Below are 19972 nucleotides of genomic sequence, written 5' to 3' on the forward strand. Positions count from 1 at the left end.
TTATGACAGAAAAGTAAAAAGATCTTTCCAATTCCTGAGCTGGTTGTGTACAAAATATTTATACGGATAACCTGCACAATCAGAGCATTTCTCACCTTTATCCATGACATAAAGCGTTGCGTTGTGACATCTGTAAAAACGTCAAGGTTAGCTCTATCTTCTGGAGAAAGAGTTTCCCCCTTCCGAAGGACATACTCCCTCTGTGAAAGATTCCTGAAAAGTGCTTCTTTAAACACGACCGTGAAGAAAGAATGCAAAGCTTCTTCAGCTGGAGTTTACCTCCGAAGTGCTTGCAGCCACTTCTTTCAAGGAAAAGATCAGTTCCTCCTCTGAGATATCTTTATAAAAAGGGCGAGAAATAGCCTGCACAGAAATTGGTGTGAAAATACAGCTGTTCTTATGTCCTGCCTAAATCATCGTTGATAAAGATATTAACATTGATCACCACTTCAAAAGCTAAGCATTGTTAAAGCATCCAATTGTCAACATTGAAGAAGATCAATTGATGGTAAGAACCTCCTTGACAAAACGACATACCATTGATGACCGTACCCTCATCCGCAGTGCCAACCAAATTACCATCTACAATGTCTCCATTGTCATAAATGCTATGTTGACAACCTCAACACCTGTTCCAGCACTACCCTTTTCTCATTTGCCCCTCAAGGTTGTATCTTGTACTCTAAGCTGGAAGCTGAAGGCTGCAAACTAGAGTAGGTCTCAGAAATTGCGTAGGGTCCTTGCCAGCTAGATGTGCGCTTTATTCCTTAATATAAAGAAAAGATTGATGAAGAAGGGGAATTTCAGGAAAGAATATGTTGCTTAACAGCCCAGATATTCGGACCTTGTGTTCGCTCAAGAAACTGTGACCAATGTGTCACTATAACGAGCGCCCAATAGTGCAGGTATTAGTTGCCATCAACTCCACCACCATGTCCTCCTCACCTACAGCCACAACTGCAGCAGCTTATGCCACCACCAATGCCATGCCCCCACAACTCTCACCGGACAGCAAACCGAGCCCCACACTGCACTGCCTCCTTCGACTTGAAGCAATAAGATTATTTGGATTCTGTTCATGAATTGCACTTGGGCAAGGAGCACACTTCCTATCTCTTCCCTCCAACCTCATCACACCTGTTGGATTAAGACTAAGGCACTTCCTAGTTCAGTTGGAGAACCTCAGATCAATGGGTCCTCTCCTTTGTGTGGGAAGGGTACTGCATCACATTGCACACAACTCCTCCTAACTTCCCACTCCGTGGTTGCATGCTGTGTTCAAGCACCTCTTCCTTTTGGAGGGGGAGGTCAAGTGCTCTCAGAAAAGGGCACAATTAAACTAATCCTACATAGTGCAGGGGAATTACTCCCTCTGTAGTTTTTGCCCCAAAAAAGAAAGCTTGCTCATGCTGATCCTCAACCTCCAGTGGGGGGCTGGCCACAGCCCTGATTGGTCGTGCCCATGCCATGCATTGGTTGTACCAGTACTGGTACATTACATCAGTCATGGTATGTTCAATGACTGCATTGATAACATCTGAAATTATATCACTGATAACACTGTGTATGTCGCTGGCATTAGTTATAGTTATTTGAGATAACTATAACTGGTGAAATTCAGCGGTTTTGTTAGTTGTTTTCACCTAAATCTAACTTCTCTTTAACCTTAGTTTTTTCAGTGAATTTGTAAGGTTTTTTTTTTGTTTTTGTTTTTTAAAAACGACACTAGATGGATGGATAGATAGATAGATAGATAGATAGATAGATAGATTGATTTTTGGTCAGCCCTCTTCTGCCATTGGTCTGTATACGTCATTTACATTCTACGTCCATCCGCGGCAGCATGGTACACTTTGTTAGCCTACTTTAGCCACCGGTTCTTGTCACGGTTTCGGGCGGGTCTGGTTAGGACTCTGGTTGGGACACCTCTTGAGGTCACGGAATTTCCCAAAGAGGTAGTGTACTGGGGCAGAAGAGCAGCTAAAGGCATACACTGGAAAGGACAACTATGGACAGGAACAGGAAAGTAAAAGGAGAGCAACCCTTGTGTGAACAAACAGGAAATGGATTACTAATGGACAAACACACTGGGGTTACCACTAAGGTTGTACACAGAGTAGGGCTCAGAACCTCCTACAGCAACATGGAATGTCAATACCTCTGTGCAGTTTGTTCTTACAGATAGTCATCCCGGAAGCCCCATAGAAAGGAGACAGCAGAAGTGATTCTGTCTCTGAACCCTTAGAGCACAAACAAGGATAGTACTTTAATACACAAGACAAGCCCTTGTGGGTCGTGCTGGAAACAGTGGCAATTACTGGAGAAACAGCAATAGCACACTGTCACTGTTGGGCACTAAAGACAACGTATAACGCTAGACAAAGGATGGGGGCTGAAGTTGCCTCCTGGAACCCAGGAGCCAACCCCAGAACAAAGGAAAACACTTATGCACTGGTGAAGACTGATAGAACACTTACCAGACGCAAATACCCAAGAGGAAACTGAAACCGAAGGAACAAACTAGGAGGCAGGGGCAGGAACTGAGAACAGTCTCAGGCTGAAGCAAAGGCAGGAATAGGACTGGAAAACAGAGCACAAGCTTCTGGCTGGAACAAACAAACAGGAATGGGAAACCGGGAGCTGGAACAAGCAAGGACAGGGCTGGACTACAGGGAGAAGGAATAAGAAGTTAACAGGACTGGAAAACAGAGAGCAGGGTCAGGCTGAAACAAGGCAGAAACAAGGAGAAGGTTCTGGAAGAAACAAACAGATACAAGGCTAAGAGATAGGGAGCAGACCCTGGCTGGACCAATCCGGAACAGGGCAGAGAAACAGGTAACCGGTTCAAGCTGAAACTGAACAGAAACAAGACTGGAACACCATCTGATAAGGGGTCTGTAACACAAAGTGAACAAACTCCAATGCACAACAAGGATCTTGAGGAAATGGCTGCTTATAAGCAGTTCCAAGCTGTAGAAAACCCCAGGTGGAATCACACGACTAGGCTGCACAGGAGAGGTCTCAGGTGTGTCTAGTTTCAGACACTCACAAGTCCTGGGGGAGAGGATCCGGTGAAAAGGAGCAACTGGACTTGTCCCATAAAAAACAATGTATAACAGAACTCAGGCTTTCCTGACTACCAGGCTGTGCATTATGGGATTTGCAGTCCCAGGAAGCAAATGTAATTCTACAAAAGAATACCATAGCGAAAAGAGAAACAAACTGGAGTCAGCAAGGGACTCTAGATAAGTGTTCAAGGTGATTCCCAGGCTACCGACAGTTCCTTTACAGCGCTTCTTAGAGATGGGATGACAGTCGTAACAGTTCTATCGTTATGTGAGTGATGGCATTTTTCTGCTCATATGTGGTCATTCACCTGAAAATGATGTGGTTCGTTGTCGGTTGGTGGGCCAGTCCTTTAATTTTCCATTTTCCATTTGACTTTGCACATGTCCTCTTTCATTTCTTTCCAGCTTATATTTTTATTTTTTAGAACATACTGCAGCTAACCAGTCCTACAGGCCTTTGGCTCATCATTCCTGTTATCTACAGTCCGCGGGATACCGTGCAACCACTGCTTCTTAACCAGGCAGCCATCATGGAATTCGTACTGTCCACAGTGTATCAACTTTTTTACCAAGCCATCACTTTAGTGGCAATGCTGGAAAGTTAAAACAGTGATACGTTATGTGCAGTAACGTTGCAAGAAGCTGCCCGCTGCTAGGTTTAATTTGATTAGTTACTGCAAGGCACAGGCCCCTATGTTTAGGCAGCAGCGTGTTTTCTTTTCTCTATTTATTAATTTCATATATCTTGTATATGTTAATTAATTTGGTGTGTTTTATTGTCTTGTTCTTGTGTAAGTTACCGAATGCAGGAAATGTCAGTAGGTGGATGAATAGATGTACTAATGCAAGGATGAGTGACAGAGCTATTGTGTATTGACATATTCTGAGACTAAGCCCATCAGACATTTTTATTTATAAACCAGTCGTATTGGCATTTCCAATACTTATTACCATTACTTTAGACATGAGATCTTCTAACCTCTTATAGCAGACCACATAACCAAAGAAACAACCAGAAGCAGTAAGGCTTTTAGACCACTTTCTCTCACGATCACCCAATTTACATGCTAACCTTGTCCCTTCTTTTTTCTCGTGCATGAACAGTGTGTTGTTTAAAAGCATGGATCAAAAACTCTGTCCTCTACTCAAATGTTCTGGTGAGACTTTCCTGTTTCGTTTTCTGAACTTGCACCGTTGTGCTTCTCACTGTCTTGTGGTGATTTCTCTCGTCCTTTCCTTTTTGGCAGGATCGCAGCTGAACAGAGCAGTAGGTTGGCAAAGTATAGAACACTCCGGTAAACAGGGTTTGCTATAGAGTGAGAAGCTCTAAAGTAAAGTAAGAGCATGTTTCACAACTTTGTGTCACCACTCACCGCCTTGAACCTCCATTATACCCTCCTCACCCCCTTCATGTGCTTTTCCACCATCATTGTGTTTCCTTCCATTTCCAGTCACCCAGTCTACTCAGCCATACTGAGATTAACTATGTATTGACCCTTAGTGCAAAGTCACCCAGTCCCTTCAGCCATTGTGAGATTAACTATGTATTGACCGTTAGTGCAAAGGAATAGTTCGTTTTCAACAGTTGAGTGACTGTATGTTATTCACAGCCTCATCCGTTCTAGCCCGCCCCCCAAAAGTGTGCTGACAACTGAAAGCTTTTTGATTGCAGTAGATCATACACCATGCCCATAAACCCTTGTGGTGTTCTAACAGCAATATACATGAATGTGCAGATCGTGTTTTGTTTTATATGCCTATTTTTCCGTAGTCCTCTTTGCTTAGTTATTCTATAATGATCGAAAGAATCCTGAAATGCTCATGTTTTACGACTTTAAAACAATAGCACATTTCCCTTTTTTCCTAAGACGACCTTACCTCCTATAAAGATTTCTTAGGAAAAAGCTAATTAAAAGTCTCACTAAATTTATTTCCCCAGCAGATGAGGAGGCTTGCTCATCTTTTACCATGAAACGTGTCTTGCACACTAGTGGAATTAGTCTTAATTCTCACTGATGGAGAAAAAAACGTGCCTGAGACACGATCAAGAACAGTTCCATGTTGGGAATAGCATCAATCCCATTTACATTTATCCAGGTATTCTGAAGATGTTGTTTATTTTCAAAATAATGGATAAGCCCTATCTGAGAGGATTTAGTGACTGAAATCCATTTCACTGCATCATGGTTCACTCTTAATATAGAGTGTGTTTGGGCACGTTTCTAGACTCAAGTGGAACGGGTCACATCCTAACATACTGTTAAAATGTTGAAGCTGATTGGTGGGACAGATGCAAAATAGAATGCTCACATTTCCGTGGTTAAACTAATTCAGGAGAACTTGACATTTGGATGCCTCTTCCACTCCCCTTTGAAAGTACAAGGGATTTAATTTCTGACTTGAAAGAAATGTGTTGCCTTTCTCACAAATTACTTATTACTTGCTTTCTCTTGACCCTTGGTACAATCGCCTTTGCATTTTTTTTAATTCTATTTGTTTGCTTTCTGTACCTATTGACATGATGTTGGTCCCTGCCCTAAACCATATCATTAACACCCTTTAGTTGATCTCTTTGGAGAGAGATCCCATTCAATATTAACCTAGCACAAGCCACGTGCACTGGTTCACCATTGAATCATTGTCTCATCCTCATGCTATACCTCTGTTTCTTATTGTTTGGCTGGGAAACATTAATATTGCGAGGCAGAATATATCTGCAAACCAGTCAGTAATTCTAGAGTGATATTGGGGAGAAATAATAGACCTGTGACAAAATTTTGACCATGTAGTGGTGTATCCATTGTAGCGTTGCTATCAAACACTAAGTTATAGGAAACATGACAAATTTATTGGGTGAGCTCCCTGGTTAAGTAAAGCCGTTCAGACATAGAATTAAAATGTGGTGGCTTGTTATGACCCAGTTATCAATGCTCTGTCAACCTTTTCCTGATGCTACAACATTAAGGAAATGGAGAAAGCACATCTGATTTTGTAGGCAAACTATATAACCGGCAGATATCTTCAATATTGGACCATTGTAAAACTCTGCATACTCTTATACTATTATAGTACAATCACTTTGTGTGTACTACCCCACTTATATTGTCTTATTCTCTTACACATGGGAGATCAGACTGGCTTAAAGACATCCCAGAATAGCTGGGTATATTGAGTTAAGCACTCTTACTTGACTGTTGGTAGGGACGATGGTAAGGCTGTACAGCAACTTGGTCCATTGCTACTCTGTACTAGTCAGTATTTATTTGCCTGTCTTTGCAGCTTAAAATCTAATAGTGTTTTAGTGTTTTATTATAGAACCACTTAAATGCATTTTTGATTTTCAGGAAAATATGTGTTCGATGGCATCTGTAGCTGTAGATACGCATGTTTTGCAATAGCTCGCCATCTGGTGTTGGGCCGAGTGTTACAAGTTGTTTTTCTTCGAAGAAGTCTTTCGAGTCACGGGACCGAGTGACTCCTCCTTTTGTCTCCATTGCGCATGGGCGTTGACTCCATCTTCGATTGTTTTTTTTCCGCCATCGGGTTCGGACTTGTTCCTGTCGCTCCGAGTTTCGGAACGGAAAGATAGCTAATTTCGGAAGATTTTCGTCGGTATTGTTGCGTTCGGGATCGGCGTAGTTAGATTCAACACCGCATCGAAGAGCTCCGGTGCCCTTCGGGGTAGTTTTTCGATCCCCCGTCGGGGCCTGGTCGGCCCGACCGCGTGCTGAAGAACGCCGATGGAACGGACCCCGTTCCGTTTCTGCCCCAAATGCCACAATAAATACCCCTATACAGACCAACACTTGGTCTGTAACCTGTGCCTGTCACCTGAGCACAGTGAAGACACCTGCGAGGCCTGTCGTACGTTCCGGTCCCGAAAAACACTCCGAGACCGTCGAGCCAGAAGACTTCAGATGGCGTCCGCGCCGACAGCCCACAGAGAGTTCGAGGAACAAGAAGAGGAAGGTACCTTCTCGATCCAAGACTCAGACTCCGAAGGATTCGACGATACACAAACCGTGAGTAAGACGTCGAAAACCACTCAGAGGAAGATTTACAAGGCCCAGGGGACGCCACTGCCACCAGGCCATGGCTCCACCCATAAATTCGGTGACCGACCGTCGGCACCGTAAAAAGGCCCAAACAGTGCTGAGATCGTCCGACTCCGGTCGAGACACCGGCACGCAGCCTTCTCGGGACCGAGAAAGTGCTGGAGACAAGCATCGACACCGAGATGCCGGTGTAGACACGGCTCGGCGCCGAGACAGCGGCCCCGAAGAAGATCGGCGCCGACAGGTTTCGGCTCCGAAAATGAAAAAAGTCACCTCGGAGCCGAAAAAGGACGCAGACAGGGTTTCGGTCCCGAAACAAACTGCAGCCGACCCAGCTTCAGGCTCTTATACAGAAGAGCACTCGCTAACCTCCCAAATGCAAAAGCATAGGTTTGAGGAAGAGCTACAATCAACTGATGTGGACCATACGCAAAAGCGTATTTTCATACAGCAGGGGACAGGAAAAATAAGCACCCTTCCCCCTATTAGAAGAAAGAGAAGGTTGGAGTTCCAAACTGAACAGACACCACAACCAAAAGTGGTGAAAAGAGTTACCCCACCACCCTCTCCTCCGCCCGTGATTAACGTCTCACCAGCACAAACTCCATCACACTCCCCAGCTCACACCACCATGAGCCAGGGTGACCAAGATCAAGACGCATGGGACCTATACGACGCCCCAGTGTCAGATAACAGTCCGGAGGCATACCCTACGAAGCCATCTCCACCAGAGGACAGCACCGCGTATTCTCAAGTGGTGGCTAGAGCAGCACAATTTCACAACGTAAGCCTCCACTCAGAACAGGTCGAGGATGATTTTTTATTCAACACACTCTCCTCCACCCACAGCTCATACCAAAGCCTGCCTATGCTCCCTGGTATGCTTCGGCACGCAAAAGAAATCTTTAAGGAGCCGGTCAAAAGTAGGGCAATCACACCAAGGGTGGAAAAAAAGTATAAGGCGCCTCCTACAGACCCGGTTTTCATCACTACACAGCTGCCACCAGACTCTGTCGTTGTAGGAGCAGCTAGGAAAAGGGCCAACTCCCACACATCTGGAGATGCACCACCCCCAGATAAAGAAAGCCGCAAGTTGGATGCAGCTGGTAAGAGAGTCTCAGCACAAGCTGCAAACCAGTGGCGCATTGCGAACTCCCAGGCACTACTTGCGCGCTATGACAGAGCCCATTGGGATGAGATGCAACATCTCATTGAACATCTGCCCAAGGACTTACAAAATAGGGCAAAACAAGTGGTTGAGGAGGGACAGACCATTTCCAACAACCAGATCCGCTCCTCCATGGACGCTGCAGATACAGCTGCACGGACAATTAATACATCTGTAACTATCAGAAGGCATGCATGGCTCCGAACGTCTGGATTTAAACCAGAGATTCAACAAGCAGTTCTCAATATGCCTTTTAACGAAAAAGAACTGTTCGGTCCAGAAGTGGACACAGCGATTGAGAAACTCAAAAAAGACACGGACACTGCCAAAGCCATGGGCGCACTCTACTCCCCGCAGAGCAGAGGGAATTACAGCACATTCCGTAAAACACCCTTTAGAGGGGGGTTTCGGGGTCAGAGCACACAAGCCAGCACCTCACAAGCAACACCGTCCAGTTACCAGGGACAGTATAGAGGAGGTTTTCGGGGACAATATAGAGGAGGGCAATTCCCTAGGAATAGAGGAAGATTTCAGAGCCCCAAAACCCCTACTACTAAACAGTGACTCACATGTCACTCACCCCCTCCACACAACACCAGTGGGGGGGAGAATAAGTCATTATTACAAAGCATGGGAGGAAATCACTACAGACACTTGGGTTCTAGCAATTATCCAACATGGTTATTGCATAGAATTTCTACAATTCCCTCCAAACATACCACCAAAAGCACAAAATTTGACAAAACATCATTCCAATCTCCTGGAGATAGAAGTGCAGGCACTATTGCAAAAGAATGCAATCGAATTAGTGCCAAACACACAAATAAACACAGGAGTTTACTCACTGTACTTTCTGATACCAAAGAAGGACAAAACGCTGAGACCAATCCTAGACCTCAGAGTAGTGAACACTTTCATCAAATCAGACCACTTTCACATGGTCACACTACAAGAAGTATTACCATTGCTAAAACTACACGACTACATGGCAACTTTAGACCTCAAGGATGCTTATTTCCATATACCAATACACCCATCGCACAGGAAATACCTAAGGTTTGTATTCAAAGGAATACATTACCAATTCAAGGTACTGCCTTTCGGATTAACAACCGCACCAAGAGTCTTTACCAAATGTCTAGCGGTAGTCGCTGCACACATAAGAAGGCAGCAAATACATGTGTTCCCATATCTAGACGACTGGCTAATCAAGGCCCATTCGTTAATAGAGTGCTCAAATCACACAAATCATATCATACAAACCCTCTTCAAACTAGGGTTCACCGTCAACTTCACAAAATCCAACATTCTGCCGCACAAGGTACAACAATACCTAGGAGCCATAATAGACACATCAAAAGGAGTAGCCACTCCAAGTCCACAAAGAATTCAAAATTTCAACACCATCATACAACGCATGTATCCAACACAAAGGATACAAGCAAAGATGGTATTACAACTCCTAGGCATGATGTCTTCATGCATAGCCATTGTCCCAAACGCAAGACTGCACATGAGGCCCTTACAACAGTGCCTAGCATCACAGTGGTCTCAAGCACAGGGTCATCTTCTAGATCTGGTGTTAATAGACCGCCAAACTTACCTCTCGCTTCTGTGGTGGAACAACATAAATTTAAACAAAGGGCGGCCTTTCCAAGACCCAGTGCCACAATACGTAATAACAACAGATGCTTCCATGACAGGGTGGGGAGCACACCTCGATCAACACAGCATACAAGGACAATGGAACGTACATCAAACAAAACTGCATATAAATCACCTAGAACTTCTAGCAGTTTTTCAAGCACTAAAAGCTTTCCAACCAATAATAGTTCACAAATACATTCTCGTCAAAACAGACAACATGACAACAATGTATTATCTAAACAAGCAAGGGGGGACGCACTCCACGCAGTTAAGCCTGCTAGCACAAAAGATTTGGCGTTGGGCAATTCACAACCAAATTCGCCTAATAGCACAATTTATACCAGGGATCCAAAATCAACTCGCAGACAATCTCTCTCGAGATCACCAACAGGTCCACGAATGGGAAATTCATCCCCAAATTCTGAACACTTATTTCAAACTCTGGGGAACACCTCAGATAGACTTGTTTGCGACAAAGGAGAACGCAAAATGCCAAAACTTCGCATCCAGATACCCACACAAACAGTCCCAAGGCAATGCCCTATGGATGAACTGGTCAGGGATATTTGCTTACGCTTTTCCTCCTCTCCCTCTCCTTCCTTACCTGGTAAACAAACTCAGTCAAAACAAACTCAAACTCATATTAATAGCACCAACTTGGGCAAGGCAACCCTGGTACACAACGCTGCTAGACCTATCAGTAGTACCCTGCATCAAATTGCCCAACAGGCCAGATCTGTTGACACAACACAACCAAAAGATCAGACACCCAGATCCAGCATCGCTGAATCTAGCAATCTGGCTCCTGAAATCCTAGAATTCGGGCACTTACAACTTACCCAAGAATGTATGGAAGTCATAAAGCAAGCCAGAAGGCCATCCACCAGGCACTGCTATGCAAGTAAATGGAAGAGGTTTGTTTGCTACTGCCATATTAATCAAATACAACCATTACACACAACTCCAGAACATGGGTCCATTACTTGCTTCACTTACAAAAATCTAACCTGGCTTTCTCTTCCATTAAAATACACCTTGCAGCAATATCTGCATACCTGCAGACTACCTATTCAACTTCCCTATATAAGATACCAGTCATTAAAGCATTCATGGAGGGCCTTAGGAGAATTATACCACCAAGAACACCACCTGTTCCTTCATGGAACCTAAATGTTGTCCTAACTAGACTTATGGGTCCACCTTTTGAACCCATGCACTCCTGCGAAATACAGTTCCTAACCTGGAAGGTGGCATTTCTCATCGCCATTACTTCCCTAAGAAGAGTAAGCGAGATTCAGGCGTTTACAATACAGGAACCTTTTATACAACTACACAAGAATAAGGTCGTCCTAAGGACCAATCCTAAATTTTTGCCAAAGGTTATTTCCCCGTTCCATCTAAATCAAACAGTGGAACTTCCAGTGTTCTTTCCACAGCCAGATACCGTAGCTGAAAGGGCACTACATACATTAGATGTCAAAAGAGCATTGATGTATTACATTGACAGAACAAAGAACATCAGGAAGACTAAACAACTATTTATTGCATTTCAAAAACCTCATGCAGGAAACCCAATATCAAAACAAGGTATAGCCAGATGGATAGTTAAATGCATCCAAATCTGCTACCTTAAAGCTAAACGACAACTGCCCATTACACCAAGGGCACACTCAACCAGAAAGAAAGGTGCTACCATGGCCTTTCTAGGAAACATCCCAATGCAAGAAATATGTAAGGCAGCCACATGGTCTACGCCTCACACATTCACCAAGCACTACTGTGTAGACGTGTTATCCGCACAACAAGCCACAGTAGGTCAAGCCGTATTAAGAACATTATTTCAGACTACTTCCACTCCTACAGGCTGATCCACCGCTTTTGGGGAGATAACTGCTTACTAGTCTATGCAAAACATGCGTATCTACAGCGACAGATGCCATCGAACTGAAAATGTCACTTACCCAGTGTACATCTGTTCGTGGCATCAGTGGCAGTAGATTCGCATGTGCCCACCCGCCTCCCCGGGAGCCTGTAGCAGTTTGGAAGTTACCTTCAACTATTTGTATATGTATCATCTCAACCTTAAATAGGTGCATACTTAGTCACTCCATTGCCTGGGCACTATTACTACAATTCAACTCCTTCCTCACCCTCTGCGGGGAAAAACAATCGAAGATGGAGTCGACGCCCATGCGCAATGGAGACAAAAGGAGGAGTCACTCGGTCCCGTGACTCGAAAGACTTCTTCGAAGAAAAACAACTTGTAACACTCCGGCCCAACACCAGATGGCGAGCTATTGCAAAACATGCAAATCTACTGCGACTGATGCCACGAACAGATGTACACTGGGTAAGTGACATTTTCAATCTGCTTTATACTGTTAGTGGGAACTCTAATATTTCCGAGCTGTTGTAGACCTTTTGAAAGCCTCTAGTTACAACTTGAGTTTTTAGTTTCATGAACTTAGATTTTTTCAGGAAAGATCAATAGGCAAGCAGGCTTTTTTGGGGAGTTTTGTTTGCTTTTTCATGAAGATAACTTTTCCTACAAGCGGCGTCCTGTTTTTGTGTCCAGTGTCTGAGCAATCACCGTTCCCTCCTCAGCTTTCAAGCCCACGATACAATAAGGACCGCGTCCTCGGTTGCTACATTTTTTAAAATGTTGATCTATTTGGTTTAAGGAAACTGTTGAGAAAGTCATAAATATAGAAAAAAACACCATCCCTCTCATTAGACATTAAGACCACATTAAAGCTGTCAAGAATTATTATCAACAGAAAATTACATACGAAATATACAAAATATATAAAAACACCAATGGCACTTTATAAAAGTCCAGATGTGAGCAAATACAGCAGAATATGTCTGGCAGATCGTAGCCTGAATTGTAAAATCTACATTGGTGATCCCCTTAAGATTGCCTTGCCAGGCACTCTAAATAGACTAAACTAATAGCTGGCCACAGAAGAACAATTTGGTTCCACCTTCTGTTGATATCGGTACTCCAAGATACCAGACTCTGAAGTTTGTATGGTAAAGAAGTAATGGCTATTACATGAAACGTTACCCACACACCCTTAACGTTTGAATGGCTGCACTCACTCCAGCACTGACTTGCTGAAGAGCAAACAATACTCATTACTTAGCTGTTCCCCAGCTCAGTATCGCTGCCCATCTACTCAGTTGTTTTGTAGCATTCACATTCTATTGTTATTAATCAGTTATTCAAAAAAAAAATTCTTCATAAAAGTAACAAACAGTGCGTATTCAGCAAATAATAAACAATAAACAGATCAAAAAAAGGCAAAAGATATGAAACATCACCAGAGGCCACAATATCGTGAAAGTTAATCAAGGTGAAACGGCACATGAAGCAAGTTAGTAGGCAGACTCTTAATTATCTTGTAATATCTGATAGAGACTTCTAGTTGCAGATTTCTTACCTTTGAATTGCCCCAGGCGCCAGACTGAATCGGGAGATTTTTTTCTTCAAGCAGTACCATTGCGCGCTGTCAGGTGGTGTCTGTCGACTTCACTGGCGTTGTGGTGGCCATGATGTCGCGTCGTACATAGGCGGCACACCAGTGCACTGATGTCTGTTCTTTTCTTCCACGTCAGCATATGCGCTGATCCGGAGAAGAGCTACTCCAGTAATTTTTTTACTAACTGCGACATTTTGTCGAATTCGTTTTTGAGTTTTGATGCGTCGAGGGATGTCCCATAAGCCCAGATTCAAGTCCTGCGACTCCTGTCACCGCCTGATGTCGGTGACAGATCTGCACCTCGTGTGCCTCTGGTGTTTGGAGTGCAACCATGACCCAAAGTCGTGCTCTGAATGTCGGGCCATGAACAGTCCCTGAAACTGTTGACAGCCCGACACTCAACTCTGCATCATTCCCAGACCCGTTCAAGAGGAAGATCAGGAGACCGGTCACAGAGTCACTACCATTCTTCTTCGTCCAAGTCATTTGGACACTCGGGTAAGAAGTAGAATGCGGAACGTTTTTCGACTTCGCCCCGTCGCTTGCATGACGGGACGCACTAGGCCTCTGTCTTCAGAGCATCACGCCTCCTCGAATTTCCAGGAGCCGGGGCTACCCATGCCCAACTAAAGGAGTTCTGTGAGGCCATGCGCCCCATATTTGGGCAGCTCGACCCATCCTCTGCACCTTCGGGCCCAGGGGAGTCGATGAGGGCCCCATTGAGTTCAAGGTCAGAAACATCGGTCCCGACTACGAGGGCACCTCAGGGTCCGCTTCCGGATCTGTCGCAACGCCACCTTCCGTGGCGTCGGTCAGACGTCGACGCTTCCTGCGCCGATTGGTCCTACAGTCATTCCTGAGGAGCCGGAATGATGTCGCTCAACGCCGATACCGTTTTCCATGGGCTCTGCTGTGCCCAGAGTTGATCCTGAACACTATTACTATGGGGATAGTGTAGAGGGGTCGCTGGACCCTTTAGAAGACCAGCTTGAAACTGAACTGGACGGGGTGCAAGATTTGGGTGATGCCACTGGGTTGGACACCTCCCCTGACACTGGCAGGTTCTTTCCCGGTAGAATGGCTATTGAGGAGAAAGTGCCTTATTCTATGGTGGTGAGAAGGGCGTCTGAGGTTGGTGAAACACGAGCTTCCTTTTGTGGAGTTCAGGCCTGACCTCCTGACCAAAGTGCTGCAGCCTGGGGCCTCTAATTCTGAACCCCTTCTTCCCTTCAATAAAGCACTTACAGACATCCTACCGAGGATTCCTGGGCTACGGCTCAGTCCCTTGGCCTCACAGCCGCACCTTGCCTCCCTCTCCCCCCCTCAGTTTGCTTCTCGCTCATTTCGTGGCTACAGAGGGGCACCTAACCGCGTCCATTTCCACTGAGTCACCAAACCGCGCATGCTGCACAGCCCCTGCGTGGACGCGGAAGCCACCGACATTGTGGATCAGGGAGTAAGCAGTCCACCCCTGCCCACTCCCCTGCCTCAAAACCTTCCTAGTCCATTGGGACATCCAGGACCAGTTGGCGGCAGAATTTGCCTTCATCTGCCCCACTGGGAATCCATCACCACGGACAGGTGGGTTCTACAGATCGTCCGAAGGGGCTAATCCCTCCCCTTCTCCTCCAGCCATGCTACCATCATTTGATCACCTGTTGGAGGATCATTTGGCACTTCTCTGTGAGGAAGTAAAGGCTCCCCTGGCCAAGGGAGCAATAGAGAGGGTCCCTGCACCAGAAGTAGGTCGTGGTTGCTATTCCGGCTACGTTCTGGTGCCCAAAAAGCACAAGGGTCTTCGCCCTATCCTAGACCTCCGGTCCCTCAATCTCTTCCTCAAAAAGGAGAAGTTCATGATGTTAACCCTGGCTCAGGTCCTGTCTGCCCTGGAGATTGGATAGTTGCGTTGGACTTACAGGACACCTATTTCCCTATTCCCGTTCTGCCGGCCCACAGACGTTACCTACAACTCGTGGTTAGTCATGAGCACTTTCAGTTCACCGTGCTCCCGTTTGGCCTTCCGAGTGCCCCTCGGTGTTCACAAAAGTGACGGTAGTGGTCGCAGCTCATCTGCGCCGGTTAGGGGTCCCAGTCCTCCCCTACCTTGATGACTAGCTGTTGAAGGCAGCACGCCCCAGAAAGTCGTCTCCCACCTCCAGACTACGGCAAACCTCCTGCATTCCCTGGGGTTCACTATCAACGTGCTGAAGTCACACCTGACTCCCTCTCAGACGCTCCCTTTCATCAGAGCTGTTCTGGACACAGTGCAGTTTCAGGCTTATCCTCCCTAAAAGCGAGTCCAGGATACTATGGCTATGATACAGATGATTCAACCTCTATCCTGGATTTCACTTAGAATGATTCGAAGGCTGCTTGGCTTCATGTCCTCCTGCATCCTGCTGGTGACACATGCCAGATAGCATATGCGGGCTCTACAGTGGGTCCTGAACTTCCAGTGAGCTCAGCATCGGGGGAATCTCCCTGACATGGTCCAGATCGCAGAGAGAACTGCACAAGATCTGCTGTTGTGGCTAATGACCCACAATTGGGTCAGAATCAGATCACTCTACCTTCCCCAACCAGATCCGATAGTAGTGACAGATGCGTCACGCCAGGGATGGTGTGGTCACCTGGGAAGGGATAGATCAGAGGTGTCTGGTCTCAAGCAGAGTCCGGATTCTCCATCCACCCGTGCACTGGCTGATCAGACTATAGCATTGAAAGTACCCCTTCCCTCGCTCAAAGGGAAGGTAGTGCAGGTGTTCATGGACAACACCACCACCATGTGATACTGCAACAAGCAGGGCGGTCCGGGGTCGTTGACCCATTGTAAAGAGGCTCTGCTCCTCTCAGTGTGGCTGGAACAGCAGGGCATATCCCTGGTGGTTCAGCATCTGGCAGGTTCTCTGAAAGTCAGAGTGGACAAACTCAGCCAGCACTGCTTAGTCAATCGTGATTGGCGTCTCCATCCAGGGATGGAACAGGAACTCTTTCAGCAGTGGGGAGAGCCTTGTCTGTTTCCCTCCGCAGAGAGCACCCAATGTCAGCAGTATTGTGTGTTGGAGTTTCCAAGGCAGCACCTGCTCTGCGATGCTTTTCGTCTTGAGTGGAACTCCAGCCTCCTGTATGCTTTTCTGCCCATACCACTTCCGCCCAGAGTTCTCAAGTAGATCAAGAACAACTGGGCCCAAGTAATCCTCCGCAATGGGCACAAAGATTCTGCCATCCTGAGCTATTGAGCTTGGCCATTTAACCTTTGATCAGACTGTCCCCTCGGGAGAATCTTCTGTCACAGCAGCAGAGGAGGGTTCTCCATCTGAACCTGTCCAGTCACCGCCTTCTTGCACTGAGATTGAGCAGTGGCAATTGACAGCTTTTGACCTTCTGCCCAAAGTCTGTAACACTGTCTTGGCAGCCAAACGTCCCTCTGACAAAATGGTATACGCTTGCTGTTGGAAGAAATTTGGGGCATGGTGCATAGGAAAATATGTTGAACCCCTCTCTGCCCTCCCTGACTTTCTAATGTTTATACTTTAGTTGGCCCAATAGGGCTCTGCTTTGGGGGATCTCAAAGATTATTTGCATGCAATCTCTGCTTTCTTAGGGCTGCGTGATCAGCCGTCTCTGTTTAAATCTCCTATTGTACATAGATTTCTTAAAGGCCTTAATGATAGTTTCTCCGTCCCCATTCATTGTGCCCCAATGGGACTTAAATTTGATTCTAACATTTCTGATGTGCTGTCTTTTTGAGCCTCTCCACAATTGTCCTCTAATGCTTTCATTTTGAAAACAGCCTTCTTCGTGGCCATTACATCTGCCTGCAGGTTGAGGGAGCTGCAGGCATTGTTATCTAAGCCACCTTACAGTTCCACCTATCCTGACAAGGGGGTGCTTTGGACTGGGGCCTCCTTTCTCACAAAGGTGGTTACACCCTTCCATGGAGGCCAATCCGTCACCTGGCTACCTTTTACGCACCCCTAAATCTTTCTAAGGAAGAGGAGAGACTTCACCGCCTTGACCCAAAAAGAGCATTGACATTCTACCTTGATCGTACCAAAGAGTTCCGGGTGGATGACCAACTCTGTTTTGGCTATGTGGGTGCAAAGAAAGGTTTGGGCGGTGTAGAAGAGAGCCATCTCCAGATATGTCGTGCTCTGCATTAAAATGTGCTGCACATTAGCTAAGAAGCATCTCCCTGATGGCTTGTGTGCTCACTCCACCAGAACTAAAGCTGAAACCACTGCGTCAGCACACGGAGTTTAAGACCTGGACAGCTGTAAGGTGACTATGTGAGCATCTCTACACATGTTTACCAAACACTACTGCCTGGACAGTCGGGCCAATAGGGATGGACACTTTGCTAGTTTGGGTCTGCAGTACTTTTTGGTGTGATCATGGTTCACAGACCCACCTCTGGGGATGGTGTCCACAGAGGTGGGTCTATTCTAAGGTAAGAAATATGCAACTAGATGTTTCTATCAAATGGAAAAGTTACTTATGTTTGGTAACAACTTATCTGGTAGAGAAAATATCTAGTTGCAGATTCCTGATTGACCCACCCATCCTCCCCACTCTTTGAACTGATTTCTAGGGACAGATACTTCACTTTTCAGGGCCCTGGTTTTGTTGTACCAGTGGTCAGTGTTCTTCATGGCTCTGCGCTTCTGGCTTGGAAAGTCGTGAAAAGAAACTGCTGTCAGCGTGCCACAGAGGCACGTATATACGACGCTCAACGTCATATCCAGTACACATAACACCGACATGGAGCCAACCAAACCAACCTAACAGCACACAGCGGTATTGCTCAAGAAAAATCTCTGGATCGGGACTGACGCCTGGGGTAAATTTAAAAGGTAAGGAATTTTCAACTAGATATTGTCTCTTCTAGATTAGGTGTTACCGAAGGTAAGTTGTCCATCATTTCCACCTTGGCCTTTCTGAAACATAATCCAGTTTTGGCATGGGAAGTTACAATCAGTTTCATCACGGGGACTACAATACCCCATTTCCCCCAAAATGTTAATCAACACACTACAGATTAATGCAATGGTATGTTTTTTTCCTTAGAAAAGCGCCTTAATCTCCTGTGTTTTAGAGAGTTTTAAGCATTCTTATGGAATCCAGTTTGGAATTTTAGGACGATAATTTGCTCTTTTTAACATTGGACTGATATGTTGAGGATAAATATAGAAGTATTGTCCTTTCCCTGATAGTGCTGAAAAGGGTATTTTCTGGCTTCTAATGCTCCATCCACTCACTACACTACATTTACCTACCCCGATAGATTGACATACATGCTTTGGGTATCTTATATTGAAAATCAATAAAACTATTGCTTTCTGAAATATATTGGTTAACAATGGTGTAAATTACCACTTAATCAGCTGTAAAAGTCACCTTGATCTGCCAGTCAAAAGAGTGAACACTTATTCAAATTCATTTTCATGTATGTTTTTGGACACAAAATTTCGAAAAACCAAGTTTAAAATCCTGTGCATCCTCATGATGGAATGCAATCAATGAAATCAGTTTAGTAAAATATTTTGGGAGAGCGACCGCTTCCTTTCTGTAGACATGGGGCATTTCATCTGACACTGTGAAATTAAAAAGAAGTGTAACTGGTTTGCTTATTCTTTTATTTCAGATCTGGAAAATGAAGCTAGAGGAAAGAACTTTCAAATGGCAAACGCGTTCAATTTGAATTTCCAAGAAGAGGTGCCAGAAGACATGTTCGAGACCCAAAGAAAGTCTGTTTTTAAGTGGCTTTTTACGTGGCATTTTTTTTTTTACCTCTATCTGCACTGATGCTTAGCCCAGCAGCTGGCCATGATTCAGCCACGTGAAATTATTTTTGAATTTTGTTTCCTCTACCCAGGATGGTTGTGTGATTAAGTGAATTTTTGTAATAATATGATCTAAGGGATAAGGAACAGAGTGGTGGACAGTCTTGTCAGTTTACAGTGTGTTATACTGACAGTTGTTTTTTTGGAAATAAAGTGAAAGGTGAGATGGAGCTGTTGTCCTTGCAGTTTTTTGTTTTCACCTGGGCTGTTTGCCTTTTGTGCTTTCTTGGCAATAACAGTTAGTCAAGATTTGAAAGTTGACGAATGTGAATGAGAGCAAACCCGAAGAAATCACTAGTATTACTGGAATAATGCACAGTTTTCTATCAAATAAAGGAGAGTATTCTATGTGATGTTACATAGTTTTTTCTGTTTGATTCCTGTTTCAGCCTTTTGTAAAGAAAAGTGTCAGAGCTGGTGCCCATAGTTTTCACAATTATGGACTCTCTGCTCGAGGCCTTGTATAGTAAGTTATTCTGCACCTACTAACATATGATATCCCAAAGTTAGTTTCTTCTAGTTAGTTATTTTCTCTTTCTAAACTGTCCTGACATTATTCCCTGAGGTGGAACATGTAGTAAATGAAACCTCCAGGTAAACGGGTATTCATTGACCATCATGGAAGTTTTAGGTAGTCCTTAATCCCACAGTAGTTACAACATATATTCTTCATGTTTTTAAAGATGCATTCTAACTAAAAAAATACACT

The 19972-nt window shown here is 45.0% G+C and overlaps 1 protein-coding gene across 2 annotated transcripts in view; it reads left to right on the top strand.

The window, feature by feature from the left end:
- RPN2 (ribophorin II) overlaps positions 1–19433 on the top strand; it is a 214058-nt gene extending 194625 nt beyond the window's left edge. The window contains exons 17-18 of one of the 2 annotated variants that reach the window (XM_069243724.1): positions 4316–4404; positions 19065–19433. In XM_069243724.1, coding sequence (XP_069099825.1) covers positions 4316–4367 — 52 coding nt within the window. In that variant the 3' untranslated portion in view covers positions 4368–4404; positions 19065–19433. The remainder of the gene's footprint in view (positions 1–4315; positions 4405–19064) is intronic. The other variant, XM_069243725.1, reaches the window with a different exon arrangement.
- The last annotated feature ends 539 nt before the right edge of the window (positions 19434–19972 follow it).

The sequence above is a fragment of the Pleurodeles waltl genome, chromosome 7 (genome assembly GCF_031143425.1).
Source record: "Pleurodeles waltl isolate 20211129_DDA chromosome 7, aPleWal1.hap1.20221129, whole genome shotgun sequence".
Classification (NCBI taxonomy): Eukaryota; Metazoa; Chordata; class Amphibia; order Caudata; family Salamandridae; genus Pleurodeles; species Pleurodeles waltl.